We start from the raw sequence: 24,579 nt of genomic DNA on the forward strand, positions 1-24,579 counted from the left end.
AATGCCGCACAGAGCCTTGCCTCCTTGCAATAACACAGTTTTAACGTCTGTGCTCCAACATCAATTACTGCGTTGTCAAGGCCACTGCACTATTCTTCAGGTCCTTTCACTTCATTTCATCAGTACCAAAAGCAATAGCATGAACCCGCAGAACTCCCATTCCTGACATCGCACAGCAACAAGGCAACAAGGAGTTGTGTAGTTGTAGGAGATTGCTATATGTTAATTCATTCAGTAAATCAATAGCTTCACTGTAATTGAAATGGTTGGCCATCCAGTGTTGAGGCAACGTGTCAGAAAGTGAAAAGTGGAACAGTGAACTCTGTAGATCAAAAGCGGTACTGCATTCAGAAAATATATGTCTTTCTCTCTTTCGCACAGTCTCACACACTCTCACACATCTCTTTTGTCTCTCGCGTTCAGTCTCGCACACACACAAACAATCCTTATGTCCAAGCAAACACACACACGTACGCGCCGCTCTGCAGTTTCCTCTTAGTGTCTTGATTAATATGGTCCACTTTGCATCAGTACACTGGATGCCAGCGCACACTGTGCTGCCTTCCCAGAGCAATTAGCGGAGGGGCTCCACCAGCGTTGGATTATCAACAACAAGATGCCTCCTGACGCGAGCCCTAAAGCCTGCTGACTTATTCATATGTGTTTACTTTAAAAGCCTCTGCCCTGGTTTTTGTGGGTGGGCTGCATCAGAACTGAATTAAGAACAACATCTTGGGAGACAGGAGATGGGGGAGGGGGATGAGACAGACAGGCACATTATGCCCACAGAGGGGTGGCTGAAAGAGGAGGGGGAAGGGGGTCGAGCTGCGTGGAGATCTCGTGGTACAAATAAAAATGTATGTGGATTGGGAAAATAAATTGATAGTAGGAATCGGTTTCAGTTGATGTAGCTGCAGAAAGCATAATAAACACCGCACACACACACACACACCTGGATCAATTATTAACTGCAGTCTGTTGGTTGCTGCTGTGGGTTTGTGGGCTCCACCAAGCAAGCTGAATGAATTCTACAGTAGTGTCTGAACTCCTTTCACGCCAAAATATAAGCTGTGACTGATGCTATTATGTTTTCTTTTTGGTCTTTTTGTGTGCCTCCTCTCCCCACATGAATGTGAGAGCATGAATAATTAAATGTACTGTCAGAATCTCATTTAACACTCTACCACGTCTGTCTCTTCTCTGTCTGTAGCGATCCCAACAAACCGGTTCCCCAAGACACCAAGTTCATCCACACTAAGGCCAACCGCTTCGAAGAGGTCGCCTGGTCCAAGTACAACCCCCAGGACCAGCTGTACCTGCATATCGGCCTGAAGCCACGTGTGCGCGACCACTACCGCGCCACCAAAGTGGCCTTCTGGAAGCACCTAGTACCCCATCTGTACAACCTCCACGACATGTTCCACTACACCTCCACCACCACCAAAGTGCCCCCGCCAGAAACCACCCAGAACACCTTGTCCACCAAGAGGCCCAACGGGAAAACCTCCTGGCCATTCAACACCAAGCGGCCTCCCATGTCCCCAGCCTACAACAGTGAGGACAAAGACTCATGGAGCGACGACGAGGAGACGGGGCCGCTGGTGGTGGAGAATCCGCGAGATTACTCCACAGAGCTCAGCGTCACTATCGCTGTGGGAGCCTCGCTGCTGTTCCTCAATGTCCTGGCTTTCGCAGCCCTCTACTACCGCAAGGACAAGCGGCGGCAGGACTCCGGCCACGGGCAGCCCAGCCCGCAGCGCCAGACCACCTCCAACGACATTGGCCACCACGCGCCCGAGGAGGAGATCATGTCGCTGCAGATGAACCAGACGCACCATGAGTGCGAGGCGGGGAACAGCAACGAGGGGGCTCTGCGCTTGGCCTCGCTGCCCGACTACACGCTCACTCTGCGGCGCTCTCCAGACGACATTCCCCTCATGACCCCCAACACCATCACCATGATCCCCAATTCCCTGGTGGGCATGCCCAACCTGCACCCCTACAACACTTTCACAACTGGCTTCAACTCCACCGGCCTGCCGCACTCCCATTCAACCACCCGCGTATAGCTTTAAGGAGGCCAGGGGCAGCCAGCGCAGGCGGGGGAGGAGGATGCAGCGGTGGCAGTGGTGGTGGTGGAGGAGGAGCAGGAGGATGAACGAACGGAGGAGAGGATTGTGTTTTATAAATATCACAGGGAGGGGGGGGCTGCAAGGGGGAGGGGAGGGGAAGGGCATGAGTCGGATTAAAACGTGAAGAGATTTAACTAGACTTTTACTACGAGAGAGAGTTGCTGAGAGCTCTCTATGGATGTCAAGTTGTGCAGAGCTGCCAAAATCAAACTGCTTCCCTTCTCCTGGTCGGGGGAGGGGGTCTTTCTGCAGTGTTTTTTTCTAAAATAATCATTTTAAAAGCCTTTTTAAGCAGACTGAGGAGATATCAACACTTTTTTTCTGGAATTCATAACAAAAACAAAGAGAAGTGCTTTTTATTTCCCATCCCTTCCTCCTGCGGGAGACACATCTCGAACAATGGCCTCTACGTCAGTATTCGCGAAATGTTTTTAATTGCTTCTTTGTTTTGTTTTACTTTTCAATGCCTTACAAAGCTTGTTCTTTTTTGTCATTATTTCTATTCCCTGAGACTATTCCAAGTGGAGTGTGTTACAAGCCGATGAGACTCAAAGATGAGAGACTGAATCCAGGATGGGAACCTAGAGGATATGCAGATGTAGAGATTTTAAACCCATTTGGGGCAACTCATTTTTTTTCTTTCGGTTGCATACCAACACAACAGCCACACAAATGGTGTTATCTTTTTTTTTTTTTTTTTTTATCTCGTATAGAAATAATTTGTCTGGGACAGCTCTTGCCGGGAGATGAGAAGGCAGAGATAAATACTATGTTACTGTGATTGTTTTGTTAAGAAAAAAGTGCATCTTTTACAGCCAATTTATCTGTTAAGCTATCTGATATTATCTCCACAAAGTGTGCACGTACACATGCTGCTTAGAGCACCTGTGTGTTTGTGTGCATGTGAAAATGATTTCTCGTTCCTTGCGTGCAAGCGTGGTGAAGAGGCTGAGATGAAGGAAGAGACACATTGTCGGAACTTGCAAAAGCAAGAGTGGTGAGTGAATGAGTGTGTGCGTGTGCGCGAGAGTGAGAGTGTGTGAGTGTGTGTGTGTGTGTGTGTGTGTCCGTGCACCTGTTTTTTTGTTTGTAGGTCGTATAATGTGGTTTTGGGTGGGGGTGGGGGCTGAGTACTTTCTCATGTTGTTGATTTTGGTTCACCACCAGTAGTGTTTCTGCTGCGTCTCTGGGTGTCTGTCTTTGCGAAATAGCACTTTTGTTATTTTCAAAGTTATATATGTCTAATTTTGCTTAAAGATTACAAAATAAATCTATTATTTTACGTGTAAGAGAAAAAAAAATAGCTAAAGATTCAACTGAACTAACTGACATGATTCCATTGACTTTGTAAGAGTTCCTCTTCAAAAGCAGACAGTGGCCTGTTTGCACTGAATAAACCTACATCAGTGCACACTTGTATTTCTTTGAATATATATATAAATATGGGCATACATACATATATGTATAGGGCTTCTATGGAGATATCGCTCCCACTTAAAAACAATTAAAACACTGTTCAGACTACAAAGCACCAACTCAAATAATTTCTATGTATTGTTGTTGTCGTTTGAAACATCCTAAGACCACTCTAGGTGTCTTTGTAAGAGCTCTATATGTATATTTATGTATAAAATATTTAATATTTATTTATGTATACCAGATGCATACATGCTGATTGTGCCATGTGCCAAAATTAAAACTGTAAAAAATGAAGAATATAAAGTTTCACAAAACTTTTTTCTCTCTTGATCAAAGTTCTTTTCCTCCCTTTCATGACTTTTTATTATTTCCATTTTGAATGAGTTAAAAAAGAAATATTCTTGCAGCAAGTGCAAGTCTCCCCCCAGGACTTCCTCTTTACCTCCCTCTTCCTCTCTCCCCCTCCTCCTCCTCCTCCCTCTCTCCTTTTCTCTCACTGAAACCTTTGAGAAAAACAGGCTAACAGCTTGGGGCCTATCTGCGTGCATAACTCCAGATTTTACTGTAATTCATGCAAAGTAGTGCTGCAGCAATGGGAGATTGTGAAAAGATTGCCTTGATGTACTCACATCGCATCCTATTATATGTTATTCTCGGGGAGAAATCTGGAGTTATTGATTCTGCGAGTAAAACTGACAATTTTCATTAAGTATCTTGGCGTAACACAGATTGTCTCCTGCGTTACAGCAAAGCGCAGTAATGCAACCTGACCAGTGATCCTAGATCAGTGCTGGAATTCTCAGACACTTCATGCACACAGACCTCAACATTTTTATGAAGTATTCCATTACGACTTCCCCTGGTATTTAATGATTGGAGACGCAGCAGAGCGAGAAGCACAGCCTGGTCAGCTCATCACCGATCCTGCCAGTAGCAGAAAGAGAGAAGGGGTTATTCAAGGGAAATTGCTTGGAGACTGATCTATATGAGTCATCTTGTTTTTGCTCATCCTGCCTTATATGAGACTCACCTCTTAATCAGCCACCGTCTTCAACTGAGCCGCAGCCACGAAGAAACAAACAGGCAGCTGCTTTCTACCTGGAGCTGTCTCATACATACAGAAACATTTAATAACGTCTCTGTGCTTGTGCTTATGTTCGGAGTAGACTGTGCAAATAGTCAGACTTGTTTCAGTAGCAATAATATCAGAGGTACTGTGTTTCCTGGCATAAAATGAACAAACATTATAGCGTGCTATGGTCGATGGCATTTTGATGAGAAAAAATTGTTTTTAAATGCTTCTGAATGCAGAATGAATGCAAACAATCTTGGAATATGTTCTTAAATATTTGATTCACCCGATTTACTTAAAAACATATTTTCTTAGCTTATTGCGGTGTCCAATCATGCAGAAAGTTTCGGTTTGTCGAGGCTTTGAGAAATCCGTCTCTTTCTGCAGCCTCTCCAGTACAATGGAGGTGAATGGAATTTTTGTGTGTGGTGCTCACAGCAGCCTGTTGTTGATGATCGACAGAACACACTGTAACAGTTGCACTGCTTGTATGGGCTGTTTCTTTGGTACAAAATACTTCCAGTAAAAGCTGTTCACCGCCAGGTCTGTGGATCGTTCAGAGTGGCAGAGATGATCTGTCAGAAATGACTAGTTGCTTTTGAGTTCTTTAAAGCTGCTTTCATCAGTGTTTTTATACTATCAATTGTCCAGATGACTTCTGGTGTGTCTTGTATGGATGGAACCACAGGTAGTTAGCACCTGACTCTGCAGTCCCCCTCAGCTCCAGCTTCCTTTTAGCCATCTCATAGCATTGTCTCCAGATGCAGCAGGCAGTTGTTTTTAGCAAAAAAAAAAAAAAAAAAAAAGCTGAAATCCACTGCATGCCACCTGCCCAGTGTTGAGAAGACAGACAATATTAGCATCTAGCTGCTGAACATAGTGAAGCATTCAGCATGAAATGAGTGAAAATCTGACTTGCATTCATCAGATAGACAGAGATGCTTCCTATCTGCTGGATGTAAAAATAAGCAACAGTTTGTCATATCATCCGAATATGTCAATGCTCTGTGGCCAGTTGATATAATTTTCAATGCTGTTGGCACCACAAAGAAAATTTGCTCCATCACTCCATTCATTATTGATTCATGATTTATCATAAGCAAAGGCTGTCTTTTGTTTTTTGTTTTGTTTTTTTGTACAATCCTGATTCCAAAAAAGTTGGGATGCTTTTTAAAACACTAAGAAAAACAGAATGCAATCTGTGTTAACTGCTCTACAGAATACAGAATAAATAAATAGGGCTCTAACTATATTTGAGCTTTTATTTAGTAATCTCCTTTATACAATCATGTGTTCACAAAGTGGTTAAGCTTCTGAACGACCTGAGCCTTTCCAGGATGCCCCTTTCATACCCAATCATGATACTATCACCTGTTACCAATCAACCTGTGGAATGTTCCAAACAGGTGTTTTTGGAGCATTCCACTACTTTCTTAGTGGTGCTGCATCAAATTCAGAAAAAACATTAAAAAAATCAATGAAGCTGATGAGGTAAAACAGTAAATATATTGTCTTTGTGCTGTTGTCAGCTGAGTATATGTCAAAAATAATTATCACATTGTGTTTAGTTTATGTTGTTGTCCCAACTTTCTTGGAGTGTGGTTGAGGCGACCCTTAAAGGCGGGACATGAATCAAAGCAGACTGTCCCCTTGCCTCATCCGTCTGCAGTGGTGGGAGGTCAGTTTCCATTGGCTCCAACACACACACACACACACACACACACACACACACACACACACACACACACACACACACACACAGTGGCACAGGGCTAAAATTGAGTGGCGAAGTTGAGAGTGAACTATCAAAGGGAAGAAATGTCATGGGAGGGCAACTTGTTTTTCGCCATGTAATTTTCCCATATGCCGTTAAAGCAGAGCAGATGTCGCTGAGCATTGGCAGGGGCAGACCTGGTGGCCTGGGGGACACAGTTTGGGATACATGGCCCTGTAAAAAGCCTCATAATTAAGAGCCGGACCAAAGGGGAAGACCATGGAAAGTGCAGTGGTGTGGTGCTGCGACAGAAAAACGGGGTCAAACTCAAACCTGAAGGCCCGATGAATGAGTCCAAACTTCCTGCGACAAGGATAGAGAAATGGCCAGTAGAGAAATGGGACAGTTATGAGGCAGACACTTTTCCAGAGTGGAGATTTGTTTGCACTTCAGTGAGTGTGTTTCCAAAGTGACATCATTCAAGGATTGGCTAGAATAACCCGATGGGGGTTTGCGACTGCCTCGACAGCGCTGAAGACAAACCCAGCCTAGAAAATGGATGTGCCAAATTACACAGTGCCACCCGCTGGGAGAGAGCCGCAGGTGTGTGTGTGTGTGTGTGTGTGTGTGTGTGTGCAGATTGTGCGCGTGCAGATACCGAGAATTTTATTCCTACCTCGGCGCACGTGTTGTTACCCATATTTCCTCTCACCCTCTCCCTCACCCTCATCTCTCTCTCTGCGTCTCATTCGTATTTGCTGTCTTCTTTCTCTTTCATGCAGTTTTTTTTTTTTTTTTTTTTTATCCTCCCTCGCACAAAATGCAATCTGAGCAGCTCTACCTCTGTCACACACATACAGAACTGGCCCGTTTTCTCTTTTCTGCTACTTTGCAAGTGCCGTAACGTGGACCACTCGCTCAATTCCAATCATTTAAGGTCTGATTTTCTTGAGTTTCTCTGTGGACTAAGAAGCTAATTAACATTACTTACTGGGAAGCTGCGCACTACCAGTCACTGAACCAAAACTCTTGTAGCTGAAATTTAAACAGCCTGTTTTTCTCCAAAGGGAAATCATTCTGAATTTTGTCAAAACATCAATAATCTATTATTTCCATGTGAAAAACTCACTCTTGACAGTTTTCTTTTGTGCCCACAGAGCATAAACAAATCACTGGCATATGTTTCAGGAGCATCATGTACTGGAGCTTTTCTGGTGGCATCAAACCAATATGCTGTAACACATTTTTCACAAGAAGCTAGGACTGAAATCAACAAAACCAATGGTCTTTGAGCCCAAATACATCATGATACATCTCTGTTATTTCAGTGTCATTGTACAGATTACTAAAGATGCCCTGTTACTTCTATGTTTATGTCCATAGAATGTATTTATAATCGCGCAGACTGGAGTAATCAAAATAAAATATCTATTCTTTCTGTATCTCATTGTGATTCTCATGAATATAGAACACGACATCCATTTTCAGTCGGTGTGAGACCGAGAAGTTTGGTGCTGATAAAAGTGTTTTGTATATTTTTCATCCCACGAAATGATTAAAGGGAGAGCATCACAATCCAAGAGAGCATCTCTGTAAGTGCTTGATTTGAGTGCTCTGTTCCTCAAAAAAAAACATAGCTTTTGCATTAAAGGATAAGGTTGGCAGATTTTATCTTTTGTATTATTATTATTATTATCAACATATCCCACAAACAGACCAAAACCAACTATGAATTCATCCTTCTAACAAGTACTGAGTGTGAAGCCACAGCCAGATGCCTCCATGCTACTGAACTGAGCTCACTGCCATCAAAAAAACATTAAAAACGCAGAGAAAAGAGCCAAACAAGAGCCAGATTGGTGCATCGGGTGACTTATTCTTTAATTACAATGAACACAGACAGTGTAGCACGTTCCTCATAGCTCGTCAAACTAGCAAAGCAAGGAGCCGTGTCCCCCAGCATGCTCAGCGACGTGTGCCCAACATCCAGCTACTGTCCAGAGAAAATGCTGCTGCTGAGTTGTTTCAAAATAAACTGGAGTATCACCCAATGGTATGGCTGTTTTATGTGTTTTTAATGGTTTTTGGATGGCGGCGGAGTCCAGTGGCACAGAGGCATAAGCTACAAGCTGTGGCTACACAGACAGCACTTGTTAGCAGGATAAATTCGTTGCTGGTTTTGGTCTTTTTAATGGGATTTGTTGGGTAAAAATGAAAGGAGAGAATAACACCAACGTGATCCTTTAAATTCAGTACTGGTGGCAACAAACTGTGGCACCACTGCGAGAATGGAACCAGCTCAAGTGTAATGTACTATTCAGCAGTAAAAGGGGCTGGTTTGGTTTTTATGGAGGTCCAGTAAAGAACAGTAGCATCCTATAGTTCATCTAGTACAAGCAGTCCCACCTGCCCTCAGCCTAAAGCTGCCTGTCGACTACATAATGATCTGCCCTCTATAAGATGGATGGCCTGGAGATACCACTGAGACTAAAGCGTGCATGCTCCCAGTGTGTGTGAGGGAAGTAACAACAGCGGGCAACAAGCACATTTTAAGCCGGCGCACAGTATCTATCCTGTTTCCTGTCCAGAAAACCCTGTTACTAGGAGGTGCTGCTTGATGGCTAATTTTTTCCCACTTGTTCTGATGGTAGGATGGGAGAAGTTTCACGGCGAGATGCACAACTTCTAGGATGTTTCATTTCTTTTCTAACTGCTCTCATCATTCATAGCATTATCTCGCAGATTCAGAGCTATTTTGCAAAGTCGTCCCTCGCCAGCTGAGGCCGAGCCCGGCTCTATCTCTCAGTTGCATCAGCTGGAGTTCACCATCAGATGGCAGTCCACTAATGCCTTTCTCAGATGTGGGTTACTGGTGGCAGGGGTGGGTTGCGTCAGAGGACCTTTGGTGTCTGAACTTGCCGGCCTGTGCTGCTCCGGTGCAGACTACAGAGGACTCCCAGAGGACATCCTGAAAGTGTCTTATCACTTAGATCACATTACAATGACTCTCAGTGGCAGCAATTTGATCTTAAGTGCTAATCCAGGCTACCAGGCTTTTCACAGATCTTTCAGATCAAATACAGTGTGAGTTTGACTTCAATATCTGAGCTTACTCCAAAAAAAAACTCTGCACCCCTTTTTTTTTCGTGTGAAATACTGGAAACATCCTTTGAAGTTAAGCCTATTTTCACCCCGAGAGGCAGACATTCATTTGTCAGTGATGCCTAAATGTTAGTTCTGTGCAGTGAATTCTCCAATTTTTTCTGACAAATTGAATAGATATTTGAATGGCAATTTTTTTTTTTTTTTACCCAAATAGACCCAGATATTGTTAACACTTAATCACAAAGTTTAATAAACGTCTGACCTCATAAAACTTTCACAAAATTCTTTTTAAAAATGCAATAGCTTTGCTGATGGGATTCAAATTTGAATTCCGCCGTATCAAAATTCAGGTCAATTTGCTCTCAGTGTTTACACAAGTTGTGAACAAATGTATTTTCACACACCCTGCTTGAATATAGTCTTCAAGTTCCCTTTTTTTTTTGCTGTGAGACACTATTAGTCATGGGAGAAGGATGTCAGCTGATCGATAAGGAAGAAGCATGATCTCAGCCACAAAAATGTTTCACACCCATGAAATAGATAGAAGGTTCACAGCAGAGACAGCCGGGACGCCACAGACAGCTCTGCGGTCCACTCGTGGATCTTAAAGATTGTACACATTTGTTTCGATTCGCTCCAGTGAAACTGCTAACACACTGGAAACATCTTCACTGCTGTAAAGATGCACTGAGACCTCCTCATGTGACTGACAACTTACTACCTCGGTACAACACTATAAAGGACATATTTTTTCCTGCCCACTAGGTAGCCTATGGCATTTGCTAAAACTATGTTCACTGTCACTTCCACCTACTTCATCTCACAGCGTGTTTTTACTCGCTTTCTCACCGGTGTCCAATACATGCAGTCACTAGCCCCTATATTGGACATTTTTTAAAGTACAGAGGCTCTACATTATGCAGGAATGGGGTTCTGACTATATTTGAGCGCTTTGATATGTTTTATGTTTTTTGCTTGAGTTTCAGTAATGAATTCTAGTAAATTGCCTGTCTGGGTTGAAAGAGGGAGGGTGGAGTGGCGTCAAGAAATCCCCAGTCAGCAGTGATGTAATGGCTCATTTGAAGTCCAGGGAAGGCTGGATGAGTCACATTCTTTGGGAATGAACTCCTCTCAAAATAATTGCACTGGTTTCCTGTTCCATACAATAAGGTCTGGAGAGTCAGAGAGCAAAACAGGAAATGACACGGCCATAGGCAGAGCCATGGATTTACGTCACAGCAACCTCAAAAGTCCAAATAAGCCATTAAATGTTTCCATTGGACTTAAGGTTTTAAAATGAGGGAGAAGTGGGGGGGGTTTCAACTGAATGAGTTCTGTTTCACTTTCGGATCCATGGAGCGCTTAAAGTTCTTAATGTTTTCTGATGGTGTGAAAGGTTTATTTACGTCAGTGACTTCTGTAAACACAGCAGGAATAACAGGCCAATATGCTTAATTATGATAAGTTAAACACACAAAATGCTGATTTTTGTCTCATAAAGATAAACTCTTCAATTAGGATACAAATATCGCAGAAATTTAGTATGTCCAAACAAAACTCAGTCAGCCATGCAAGCAGCTCTGTGAGGCTGCACTGAAGCACAGCTTTGAATTACATGCTAACATGCTAAAAATGATGATGCTAACATGCTGATGTTTATGTTCACCATGATCACCATCTTTGTTTTGCACATTCGCTTGCTAACATTTGCTAATTAGCACTAAACGCAACATAGTCATGGCTGATGAGAACATTCTGGACAGAGGATGAAAAATAAGAGGGTCTCAAAGGTCATTACAGTTCATTTGTGGTGAACACACATGCTTGTGGCTAATATCTGACCCTCCATGCAATAGTTGTTGAGACATTTGACTCAAAACCACAAATGTCAACCCCATGGGTGTTTGTGTTTGAGGAAATGTCACGGGATTACTTAAGTCTTTGAGATATGCTCTGGGAATGGATTTCATGACAATCCACCCCATTGTTGTTGAGATATTTCAGTCGGAACCAAAGTAGTAGACCAACCGACAGACTGACGTGCTAGCCACGCTGCTAGCATGCCAAAAAAATGAAGCTGTGTTGTAGTCAGTTGTTAGTTCTGCTGCAGATCAGATTCGTGTCGAGTGCCCTGTAACGTCACACTATTAAAATAACTGAAAAATGATTTTACAGTATTTATAGCTCACATGAATATCTCACAAGTCTTTGATGAGGTGTTGGAGATATTATTTCACAGCATGCCACCAACCCCTTTTATGGTTCAAGCTCCTTGTTCTGCCTTTGGTGAGTTCTGCAGGAATAACAAAGCAGTGATCTGAGTCCTTGATCCAGGCTCAGGGACTCGCCTCAGTTATGTAAGACCCAGTCAGAGTCTGACAATTCATTATGGTGTCTGTGTGTGTGTGTGTGTGTGTGTGTGTGTGTGTGTGTGTGTGTTGGGTGGTTGAGCCAGCTAATTCCTTGGGAGAGCGTTGTTAGCCTGGACCATTTGGGGAGCTCTCAGGGGAGAGGCGTTGCTCCAGTCTCTCATCAGGCAGATGACAGAAGACTGCGTGCTCTGCATGCTGCACTCGTCTCGGCCATGATAGCCTCACTGCACAGGCCATATCTCTGCTTCATTTACTCATTGTCTGATAATAACAAGTGTCTCCTTTCTGCTATACTCAATTACATCTTCATTAGCTTGCTAACTAGCTTAAAACAAACCGGCATTGTGTGTGGAGATTTTAAGTCTATGTGACATTTATTACCAAGATGCCTGAGTTCTAGGTGAGGGGCGAAAGGGGCACAACATGATATTTATTATGTCTTCATCTCTCAAGCCCATTCACTTTCTCATCATAACATCAATTCATTTTAATTTACCAGCTAATGAACTCAGTTCATTCATCATTTGCTCTGTCTGTTATCTAAACAAGGCGACTGGCTGACATATTGGCCTCTTACTTCAATGCGCTGCCAATCAAACAATAGTCTCATAGTAATTAGCTGAACAATGGGAAGGTGTTCCCATAAGACAAACTGCTATATTATATCAGATCCCATTGAAGAGCAATCTAATGAAAATCATACAGCATAATTAGCTGCTAGTGGCTTTTCGTGCACGGTGAAATGACAATGTGGATTATGGCAGGTAAGTGTGGCAGCAATGTCAAGTAGCAGGCAGATGCAGAGCTGCAGATCTGAAACTCTCACAAAGTCATGAGACACACAAAGGGAGAATTCCAATCAAATGCCTCTCAGTTTCATCTGTGCTACACCGCCACGTTTCCTGCATTGTTGCAATTCCTCGCCTTCGGTCTCTGAAAACAGGATGTGCCCTTCGTTTGCGAGGGAAGTTCCATCATGTCAAAGCCAACTTTGTTTGCTACTATCCTGAACAGCTGTGGCCTCAATCAGTCATCCGCACCTTTCTCTAAGTGGAACAGACAACACAGGAGGAGCTGGTTACTCTATCCCATCCCTGTGTATTTCCCTATTGTTTGAACGCTCTCATTTTCCCCTTTGGTCTCTTTCTATTGCTCTTTGCTTTACAGTAATGTCAAATTTTAAGCTCATTTGCTCTCAGCACTGCACTCTTCTCTCCCTTTGTCCACAGGCCAGCGCCAGCTCTCGTCCCGGTCAGCTGGGGTTAAATAGTTGGCCAGAGTTCAGAGCGGTGAACTTTCTGAACAAAGTGTCTTTTAATGAGACATAAACAGACAAGGAACAGTATCTTAAATGTCCAGCCTTCCTTCCTTTGGCCACTGCCATTGACATAATGTCAAACTGTGGCTCCACCCGAGCAGTCTCTCCATAATATATCACCAAGGTCACTGGTATAGATGACAGGTCGAATCAACCAGCTGTCCAGAGATTTTTAAGGAGAAAGCAATGACAATTCAATAAAGTGTTGGACCCTGACATCTCTGTTTCCAAGAGGGCAAAACTTTTCCTTCCCTTTTCATCCCCCTGAAAGTCTCGTGTGTGATTGCAATAAGCTGTGTAGCTAAATATTGCAGAGATCGTTGCTTGTTGTTCCTCATTCAGCCTCATCCTCAACTCAAATCTGGCAGTTCTGCAGCTGACTAAAAATAATTCTGCATACTTCAGCTGGATTATAACGCTGATGTCACTCAATGGAAAATCAGAAGTTATGAGTGAAAAATCACACTGTACAACCACAACATTCACCTCAACCTTGTCTCTTTCTCTAAGTGCTGCTTTGACAACAAGGAGGAGACACCTGTAAATGGATTACACTCAGTAGACCTATGCTACAGTGAAATGACAGCAGAACATAAACACAACCATGATGGAAAAGTCACAGCAAGGGAACCGCTGAGATGCTCTCAGGCAACTCAAACAAAGCAGAACCATTTCCTTCCTTCTGTACAAAGCATGGATTTATGGGAATAAGTTGTTGCAGAGTCAAAGCCCCCGTATAAGAATTACAGCGCAAAGTCTAAATGAGCATTGTTTCTCAGAGCACAACTGACGCATTTCCCTTTCAAGCTGTCTTCACATGGTGTCTGAGCTAAATTTGTGGTTTTCCTGATTTGGTGGCAGAAGTGAAACTCAAAGCTTAATCAGAACAGACATACAGGAAGCATAAGTACAAACAAAGAAGAATAGGAGAAGGGCTGCAGAGACATGTGGTGTGACAGTAGCAACAGTCAATTTAGGGGATAGTGAAGGTGTAGGCGCATTGAATATAATTTGTTGTCAGTACTGTCAGGTGTGCTTGTTAGAAAAGTGAAAGGTTTTCAGCATTGTGTGTGTGTGTGTGTGTGTGTGTGTGTGTGTGTGTGTAGAGATTCAGATGTGGCCAGCAAGGCCAGCAGTTTCTCTGCACTCGAACAAGATTCAATTTAGTTTATGTCTATGTATACATATATACTGTATATCAGCAGAACAAATGAAATACGTTACATCAATATGTCCATCAAAATTTGGCTTTATTTATATGTGCATTCATCTGTACAACAATTCATATTTTAAAAAAAGAATATTAACAAGAACTGTACACTGGAAACATCAGCACCGACATGATGTTTGATATTACAAAGCGGAGCTGAGCCCCTTGGGCCTGAAATTTGTTTAAAACTAAAGTGCCATTAGTAATTTTGAACTAAACAAAGATAGCTTCCTTTTAAAAAATATGGCACTGAGGATTTAGGGCCCCCTTTTTACTGGAATAGTACTTATGTGAATTTTAATGTGGCATTAAATATGCTTTCTGTGGTCTCTGCAGCGTTTTCTCTCTCTTCCTGGACAGATGGAAGCGTTGTCAAGGATCTGATGCTGCAGGGACGTCGTCTTGCCGGCTGGACAAGGCGTCGCCAGGGGTCTGAGGGTGTTCTTGCATTTTGGAATGGAGTGCCCTTTTAATTTCTGATGTTAACCTTTTCCCCCGGAGCAGCCAGGGGAGCATTTTGCTCCCTCAGATCTGCTCTGGTGTAGATCTGCCTGTCTGCTCGGCAGTAGCCAGCCATGTCGCCCCTGGCCTGTTCCCCCGCCCCCCCCGTCTACGTGGCTCGCTTTCACTCTCTGTTCACATTTCTGCAAAAGAGAGAGGAAGAGAAAAATGCAGAGGCTCAGGAGACAGAATGAGAAAACAAGCACACAGGCATATTAACACACACAAACATGCACCGCCTAATAACTGAGCCTTGTAAAGACACAGGAAGACTTACGATTAATTAGTAACATTATTTCTGTCTGTGTCAAGACCACTGATAGCAGAGGATGTATGTTTTCTTCTTTGTGGTTTGTGTGTGTGTGCACAGGGCCATGCGCATGTTCATGGGCCGCTGAAACACCACTGCTTTTGTGCTGATAGCAGCATCACGATGCTCATGTAGTCGGAGCGTCGTGATGCTATTATCACTAAAGGTTGTGCAGATAGTCCACCTGAGTCCCCAGACATGGCATTTACACACAAGAGGTGCTCAGAGATAAAGTGAGAGGGGGTGGGGGGATGGTACAGGGTACAAACAAAGTGGCTACTACTACACACTCATATGCATGATGCACTCTGTCAGCGTCTGCACCGACATTAAACACTGCTGCCTGCTGCCTTGTCAGCTTAAGTGCAACAGGAATAAAGGAAGGACTGGTTGATGGGGGGTGTAATTCTCTTAAATATGTACCTGCAAGTTCTTGATCCAACATGTTGATAAAACTTTCAAGTTCCCTCGTGTCTCCCAGTTTGGCTGCAGAAAGAGGACAGAAAGAAAAGGAATTTGAGAAAGTATAGGAAAAAAAACCCAGCAGTGGAACATTTTTGTGGAGAAATGCGGCTCAGTTCACTGGTATTTCCTTTGGACCAAAAAGCTGAAAACTAATCGAAGTCCCAGAATTACTGTACATATGAATCAAACTGCTTCTGGACTTGCAAAAACCATTTTCAGCTTCTTTACCACAAACTGGGATAAAGCTGATCTCGAGTGCTATAAAACCACGACAGCTTGATGGATCTGACTGGAATCTCTGTTGTAAATATATGAAGGTATTCTGTGTAAACACAGACAGAGTGAGTGACACCTCCCGGTCACCTTCTTGTTTTTATCCATTGAGATGTAACAGCAGTCTCTGTCATTTAAACACACCTGAGCCAGTCTCTCCACATAACATAACAGCACAAACAAACCCCTGCAGGAGACTTGGAGAGAGGATGGCTGAGACGTCACAGTCACAGCGGCAGGGGCTTTGTTGTGTAAAAACAAAAGAGCTCCCAGCTTAATGCAGAGGGGTTTTTGTGTGGCTGTGATAGTGATCAGAGCAAAAGTGATAGTGATCACTGCAAGAACAAGGGCTATCTGGATGGAGATAGGCTGATGGGAGTCTCTAGTACCTTTCGGTGCCAGCGTTATGCCTGCTGTGTGAAGCTCCTCCTCGCTGGTGTTCAAACTGTTTCCCAAAGAAGCTTCGCTGCCTGAGGGGGAAAGAGAGGGAGGCGAGGAGGGAGTGAGCAGAGATAATAAACAGAAGACAAGCACTAAGGCCAGCCCATGCAAATGATCAACAACAACAATGACAACCATTTCAACACCATGCAGGAGTTGCACATAATGATAATAACATGCAGTAAAATGCAGTTAAACACGTGTCCGCTGTGTCGGCTTTTTGAAAGCAGTTTGCCTGTTGAAACATTAGGGGGCTGAAATACTTTCCATAATGACGACGCATGGGAGCCGAAAAACACACGCTATTATTTTATCTCATAACCATCAATACACGCACAATGGAGGCAGCAACAAACAAAAAAAAAACAGCAAATTACAGGAGATGGGTTATCCATAATTGCAGTTCATTCTAGTGCACGGCGGCAGTATTGTCATGAGCTGAACAGCCGCTTTAATAGGAGTGTACAGGGATGTGTCCTCTTGTACCACTAATTTCATGCAAATTAAAAGTGCAAAGCTGCAGTTGTTCGGGCTGATAAAGGGGCCCAACCCATGGGGACCCCACACAACCTCACCCATGAGCAAATGATCCACTAAATAATCTCTTTCCTTCCCTGCACTCTGAACAATAAGCAAACATTATCTTGATCACAGTAACATTGTTCTGTGGTGACGACTCTGTCACTCACCATAATCCGAGTCCTCCACTCCGCTGTCGTCCCCGGGCCCCGTGCGACTTTTGGCCTCCTGCAGGACGTGCTGGTACGCATGAGGTCTGCTTCGAGAAGGGGCCTTCAGCTCCTCCACCACATCCTGGAACTCCTGCAGCAACTCACCCAGCTCGAGCTCCAAGTCTGCAGGAAACGTGACAGCAGTTGGAAACAAACCACATTACTCCACTGAAAGAAAATGTGAAGATCGTCTCAAGTTATAGTGGAGAGCAAAACGGAGGAAGTGCTGAAACACGTAACATTTTAAGGATTAAAGGTGAAAAAAAAACACAATGTCACCAAGATCTTTGACATTACAATAGCTTGTGACACAAATATCTTCTGGCTGAGAATGAACTTAAATAAAAGCTAAAAGCCAAAAACTTGGAGTTGACGTTTATGTCAGTGGGTTGTATCAGATAACTTGATGTGAGAAAATAAACCCAACAGCCCATAAGGCATATAAAACATCTAACAGCCTGTAAAACACCTGGTGTGCAAACTGTGCTAAACAAATATTACATTTTAAGTCCAAGTCTGATGCTTTGGGCTGCAATAAAGCAACACTTTTGGCCATTTCCTGAATAAATGCACAGTCACAAAATAACAGAGGAATGAGATGAACAAACCTCAGTTTAGCCATCATTTAAGCACAAAGTTATTTTATGAGGCTAACATGAATATGACAGAGCTTTAACAGTCCCCTATGGGAAGGCGAGGGCAGCAGCAAATATACAGCACGACAAATATGAGCACATTATGAAAGGATATAGATGTGTGTCGCAGGAAAACAGGGGGTGTAAAATGAAAGCATAGCAGGCTACATGATTTACAAAGCTGCTCACTCCCTCAGTGTAACTTTAAATTGTGATGTGATGTAAAAAGGATTAGGCCAGTCTGGGATTTGTTAAAAATAAAGCTTAGAGCCTCTCTGAAAGCATTACAACGCTGTTAACTGTTTGTTACAGGCCTATGATCTCCATCAGTGCATCAGCATTTAGTGGCTCGAGCAGTCGACGGACTCACCTGTGTTAATGTCTGAGGACATGTTGGAGCAGTGAAATAAAACACCACCTGGCTGCTGTGTGTCCGAACAGTTACAAGATGACAAGCGAAGGACTTTATTATAAAGCTCTCCACACCCGCTCCGCTGGCGGAGCCCACCGGCCAATCAGAGCGCAGGGAAACCTCAGCGGTCTGCTGTGAGGGAAAGGGGCGGAAAGTTGAAAGAAAAACCGAACGAGACAGACGGAAAGAAGCCGTTATGCAACCCAGGTCGAGGCGTACACTCCCCCAGCTTTCACATGCAGACGGAAACTTTGCGTGTACTTTCAAAGTTATTCGTTCAGCATTCATAAGAGATTTGTTTTGGGCACAAGCGGCTTGATACAATAGGATTTGATGGAGGACCTTAAAGAGTCATTCGGAGTTTGAGTGAAGCTTGGTTAGAATTGATATAATACGACCGGGCTGTGCGGCCTGCTCCTATCATCCTGAAATTAATTAAGAAAAAAAAAAATCCGGATGTTACAAATCTGTCATCGGGTGAATTTGTACCGAAGTACCTAATTTTAATGTGTTCACAGTACAGTTTAGGGAAAAAAAATGGTGTTGCCAATAGGGACAATAAATAGTATTATTGCACAGTTGAGAGAAATATACATCAACTTAGAAATTGCACCAGATGAAATGGATAATGTGAGCATATATTGACAGCAGTGCAAAACAAATCAGGTTACTTTGTACCGACTTTGTACTGATGTTCACCTATAGAAGAAACTGCCAATTTACATCTATGTATGTCCCCACGTGACTGCAGCAAGCAACTTTAAGCACTGTTCCCAATATTACTGGTGTTATGTATAAAGATTTGATCTCACTTGTAGCGGCTTCTGGAAATGTGGGCAGGAGAAAACAGTTGAGGACAAATCTGAGTGGCAGGTGTGGTAAATAGATGTGTAAGCACATGTGGTTTAGGCGCAGTAATCCTGTCCCAACTAGTTTGGAGCAGCAGTCCCCAACCACCGCCATTTGGTAGGGCGGCACAGAGAGACTGAACAAAACATATTTTATTGATCATTAGAGTCTGAAAGAAGTTTGATTTTGTAAATCAGGTGCATCCGCCTGTGCCTCTGGACACATGTCAAACCTCTCGTCTCGGTCACGTGATAGGGTAGTAAAAGGTAAGCCCACAAGCTAGCAAAAATGAGTAAAAAAAAAAAAAAAAACTCTTTGGAGAGCTTTTTTGGAAAGGGGAAACGTCCAAATGACGTGACAGAAGAAGCAGAGCCTACATCTTGCAAGAAAAAGAAAGCTGCATCTATGAGACAATATCAGCAGTCCTACTTAAAATACGGGTTTATCGCTTCAGGTGATTCTCACGTGAGGCAATGAAGCCTTCTCGTTGAAGAGAAACAAGCGCAGGGCTCCAACCAGTTACAACAACTACATTCAGGCTAATGGTGAGATGTATTTTTAATTTTTTTTTTTTTGTATTCGTTTCTGTGCCGGTCCGGCAAATTATTGCTTTACGTGAAATCTGCCCGTGACGCAAAAAAAAAAAAAAAACTTGGGGACCGCTGGTTTAGCAGAAAGATATAACACAGGCCACATGCTCATTGTTTTATTCTTTGGTAACGCAACAAATTCCATGTGCTCAGCTCAAGCAGGTAAACCTGTTGTTCCTCTGCATTCTCCTGTGGCAGCCTCACACTCAAGGTGAATGTTTGTAGGAGGGGCGTAATGAATCATGCCTTCAGCTGCGCAGGTTTAGGTTGCTGCCACTGTCCTCGGCGCTCACTTGCTGCCGGGGAACTTGGGTAACATGTGTGAGGGCGATGGGCCATGGGACTCCTGATAATATGAACTGGGCTGGACTACTGCAGGTCAGTGTGTCATGCAAGGATTATCCAATCTGATGGTATCTGATTACTGTCTCAGTGTTTGTGATTGAGCCAAAGGGGATAACTGGAATGTTATTCTTCATTGTGTAATTTTGAAAGGTTTAAATGCACTGAGGGTGTGATAGAGCACCTGGAGACACACTAATGAGTTAAATGAAAAGTGATATCCATTCTGAGCCTCTTAAATATTAAAAGAAAAATGGATAAAATATAAGTATATGCAAAAATACACAAATATATTCAAATTTGAATTTTTTTTATCATGCCAGACACATGCTGTGTTATTTGCTTTTTTGGTGTGTGTTATTTGTGTGAGAGAGTAATTGGATGAAGATATGTGAGGAGTATCACATTACCTTCATTGTGCAGTTGTCTGCGTTTAAAAGAGCTCACTCAGGCATGAAGTTTAAACCTTATCACCACCAGGAAAACCTAAGCACTCAGTTTCAAGTGCAACAAAAAAGACTGTAAAGTTTTAACCAAAATCAAAAATACTTTGCTTTTAAAAGTTTTCACAGTTTGTTTCTTCTCCCGTCAGAGTCTGCTGGTTGTGGTCCATCTCCAGCAGATCATGTGTGGTTCTGTCTGGTTTTCCATCCCAGAGGAACGGGAGCCTGGTATTCTGGCCGGGTCACTTAGTAAACACTTTCCACCTCCGTACCAGCTCCTGACCCAAGAGTATTTTTGGATGGACGAAAACACTGGAAATTTCTACACCACTGAGCAAAAGATGGATCGTGAGGCCCTCTGCCCAGAGGAGACAAAAGCTGAGGAATGCATTATTCTCCACAATGCTGTCGTGGGGCCCTCAGGAGACCTTATACAGTTTCCTGTGATCATAGAAGACATCAATGACAATGCACCTCATTTCGAAAACAGTGAAATACACCTGAAGATGTCTGAGGATGTGACTGTGGGGACCAGTTTCTTGCTGGATGACCAGGCTCAGGACAGGGATGCCGGACATAATGGGGAGCTGCATTACCACCTAGAAGACTCTGATGGAGTTTTCAGTTTAAAAGTCGATGCAGACGGGCCTGTCATCATGCTGGTTGTGCAAACAGCTCTCGATAGGGAGACTCGGGACCTGTATCAGATGGCGCTGGTGGCCACCGACTGCGGCTCAGACCCTTTAAGTGCTACGGCAACTTTAATAGTTGCAGTGACAGATGTTAATGACAACTGTCCAAGCTTTAGCTCTGACAGCCCCCGCAGTGTCTCCATCCCCGGAGACTCCCCAAAGAACATGCTGGTCGCTCAGGTCAGAGCCACAGACCCAGATTCAGGCCCGAATGCTGCCATCGTTTACTCCCTCAGTCCCAAAGTCTCTGAGCGGGCCAAGAAGCTCTTTAGCCTCGACAGCCTCACTGGGTACATCAGACTAACACAGGACCTCAAGAGCGACAACTCAGAGGAGCTGCTGCTGAAAGTGTTAGCTAGTGGCCATCACTGCCCCCCAGCAGACACTCAGGTAACCATATCCGTGCTCCCCAAGGCGAACCAAGAGCTGACGATCAAGATCGGGTTCATAGCGGAGCATCAAAACCAGACGATGGTGTTACCAGAGAACCAGCCCCCCACCGTCTTAGCTGTTTTAGAGCTTGAGGGTGACAGCAGCTTTAAAGGCTCATCTCTTGCCATTGAGAGTGAAGTGCCTTTCACTTTGAGCCCACAGAATGGCAAATATCTGCTTTCCACATCAAAGCCCCTAGACTATGAGATGAAAAGAGAACATCATATTTCTGTGGTAGTGCATGGGAGATCAGCTGAAGGGACTGTGATCGCTCCTTCCAGGCATGTGATCAGGGTGATGGTGGCAGATGTCAATGATAATGCGCCACATTTTCCCCAGTCCCACTATCAGCTGGAGGTGGAGGAAAACAACCAGGCAGGGACATCACTGTGGCGGGTCTCGGCCACAGATGCAGACAGTGGACACAATGGCAGGGTGACCTACAGGCTTGACAAACACACTACCATCTTTAACATTGACTCTGCGACAGGTCAACTGTCTGCATCAGCCTCTCTGGACAGAGAACAGCAGGGTGTACACAAGCTCACTGTGTTTGCACGAGATAGCGGCTCTCCTCCCTTGGAGTCAGTGGCCACAGTAACCATTCGTGTTCTGGACCAGAATGACAATGCACCTGTTTTTCTAACCCCCCACTTCATCTTTTTCATCCCTGAGAACGTACCACCGTTTGCCCAGGTGGCGGGGTTAGGGGTGACAGACCCAGACGAAGGGGAGAATGGGAACACAGAGTTGGTAGTTGTAAACAGCAGTGGACCTTTTGTTGTGGATAGCACTCAGGGGACACTGCGCACCACCAGCAACTTGGACCGTGAAACAGAGGACCACTATGAACTGTACCTGCTGGCCAGGGATCATGGACATCCGGTCGCTTTGACTTCCACTGCCAGGATAACTATCTTTGTGGAGGACATCAATGACAACCAGCCAAAAGTGATTCTTCCCAGCAGTAACTCCTCTTGCCTGACTGTCTCTCCAGAAACCATTGCAGGCACCACGGTAACAAAGATCTATGCCATTGACAAGGACTCTGGCCTGAATTCAGAGATAACATATTCTGTTGTGATGCCAGAGCCAATGCAAAACAGCAGCCCTTTCCTGGTGGATTCAAGGTCAGGGAACATCACCGTAGCTCAGCAACTTCTACAGAAGGACCTGGGAATGCATCACTTGTTCATTGTGGTCAGAGACGGGGGGAAACCAGCTCCACTTTATACCACTGTCTGGGTTAATCTGTTGGTTAATGAGAGCATGGAGCCCTGCCACTTGGACAGGGCGCCCACCTGGACAGGGACACCTGATTTGGTTCGAACCCCCTCAAAGGCCCCCATCTGTGAGGTGGAGGATACCAGATCTGCTCAGCTGATACTGCTAGTAGGCCTGGGTATGATGCTGGCCTCCGTATGCTTGCTTGTGGTGGCAGCTGTGTTATACCTGAAACAGAGGAGACGATGCCTTCAGCAGAGCATGAGGGGGCACACTGAGGAGAATGATATTCCACTCAGGCTCAAAGACAAATACTACTCTGATGACTAACAGAATAAAGCAATACTTGTGTCAAGGATGAAATGAGCTTGTGAATTATGGACATTCCGAATATTTGTCAAAGGCTTCTTGCATTGTAATGATGAAATTTGTTGAATTATTCTCATACACAGTGTACTCAAACATTTGTCAATGGCAGAGCTACAAAATAGAGTTGATCCATTTTCTGATAAAGATCCCAGCAAGTTACCAGGAAAGCACAAAGGTGATCTGATAAGTGAAGTATCTGTTACCAGCTGAGACTTGTTCTGTGTGCATCAAAAGTGTATTCCCGTAATGGCACAGGTGATGCGTAGAGCATTAGCCACAACAAGAGGAAGAGAGCATATCACAGCAAGGCATTGCTAAAATACCAGCATTACAGTCATCTTTAGGGATTATTCTCCATGACCCCTACAACGAAAAGAAGACTGAGGTAATGGTCCGCTAAGTTGATTGGGCCATTCTCAGATTTCCCTGAGTGATGGGGAGTCTAAAGTATTTAGACACACAAAAGGGTTTAATGTTCCTGTGACGGGAAGGTGATGAGAGTCTCTCAAGAAGCAGCTCTGGGAGGACCACAGGAGGCAGAGGGCAGCTGTGGACAGGTGAGAGGCGGCAGAGGGAAGGTACACCGTCGTCTCAAGTCACCGTCTCACACTTGTTATCTGATAGCGCTGCCTCTCACCCACAGAGCTGGAACACACCCAAAAGGCAGAAGACCTACTGTACTGCACCCAGTAACCCAACAGGCTTGTTGTTCTGATGACAGATGTTTGGAGTGAAATCACACTGTGTTCAAAGAAATCTTTACAAAAGGCAGCTGCTCTCATGTGTTACTGATACATTTGTATGCTGGGGAACAATTGAGATATCAAACCAGGTTAAGCGATGCATAAAGTATGAATGAGTCAGAGTAAAATGTGTTTACTAATCTGTGAACACACAATTACACAAAGAGGGCAGGCTAATTGTTTTAGCTTTCACTTTCCCATTTTATACCTTTACGGTATCATAAACTATTGAGCGATCCTCTCAGGATACACCTGTGTTAGAAGAAAGGGGGAAAGGCAGGAGTAAGAGCCTGCAAAACACAATGTACAACAACCTGGTTAGTGGAGAACAAGGCTTGTATAACATGAGTGGTGTTTCTCTGAGGATTTCTGAGCTAGCAGCTCAAAACTAAATAATCTAATAGGGTTGTACTGTGAGTCTAACTGCATTAGCTGAGAGGAAATAAAGAGTCCCATAACAAAATTACAAATTAAAGAAGCATCTTTATATCAGCATAATCCCTTATGTAAAAGAATTATTAGGATAATTCCTTATATGAAGATGCTTCATGACTTTATAATTGCCAGACCCCAGCAGATTAAAACATGTACAAATTAATATTGAAACAGGCCTGTTGTGGTTTTAAGGAGACATTTTTGACCTGGTTAACAAAATGTCAAATATTCTTACAGACTGGATGTTTGGAGCATCGTGTGCTTCTTGACAAAAAAGGACTTTTCTCAAGAATGAGCAGTATTATTGGCTAAAACTCCTTTTGTGCCTGCTGCTGTGCCAATGCTGTGGC

At 43.8% G+C, this 24,579-nt stretch overlaps 3 protein-coding genes across 4 annotated transcripts in view; 2 read left to right on the forward strand and 1 right to left on the reverse strand.

Moving 5' to 3' along the window:
* Positions 1-3,865, forward strand: part of nlgn3a (neuroligin 3a) — a 115,632-nt gene extending 111,767 nt beyond the window's left edge. For both annotated transcript variants that reach the window (XM_076738447.1, XM_076738446.1), the window contains one exon: positions 1,211-3,865. In XM_076738447.1, the coding sequence (XP_076594562.1) occupies positions 1,211-2,069 (859 nt within the window). In that variant the 3' untranslated portion in view covers positions 2,070-3,865. The remainder of the gene's footprint in view (positions 1-1,210) is intronic.
* A 10,498-nt stretch (positions 3,866-14,363) lies between these two features.
* On the reverse strand, positions 14,364-18,337 carry LOC143325393 (regulator of cell cycle RGCC). The gene is made up of 5 exons (XM_076738398.1): positions 18,069-18,337; positions 17,022-17,186; positions 16,281-16,361; positions 15,577-15,639; positions 14,364-14,986 (listed from the first exon to the last, which is right to left on the reverse strand). The coding sequence occupies exons 1-5, from the start codon at positions 18,088-18,090 to the stop codon at positions 14,979-14,981; spliced, it is 339 nt and encodes a 112-aa protein (XP_076594513.1). The 5' UTR covers positions 18,091-18,337; the 3' UTR covers positions 14,364-14,978.
* A 1,520-nt stretch (positions 18,338-19,857) lies between these two features.
* pcdh20l (protocadherin 20-like) lies at positions 19,858-23,089 on the forward strand. The gene is made up of 2 exons (XM_076738397.1): positions 19,858-19,927; positions 20,484-23,089. Exons 1-2 carry the CDS (start codon positions 19,880-19,882, stop codon positions 23,010-23,012), a joined length of 2,577 nt encoding a protein of 858 aa, XP_076594512.1. The 5' UTR covers positions 19,858-19,879; the 3' UTR covers positions 23,013-23,089.
* The last annotated feature ends 1,490 nt before the right edge of the window (positions 23,090-24,579 follow it).

This window comes from Chaetodon auriga, chromosome 9 (assembly GCF_051107435.1).
Source record: "Chaetodon auriga isolate fChaAug3 chromosome 9, fChaAug3.hap1, whole genome shotgun sequence".
Taxonomy (NCBI): Eukaryota; Metazoa; Chordata; class Actinopteri; order Chaetodontiformes; family Chaetodontidae; genus Chaetodon; species Chaetodon auriga.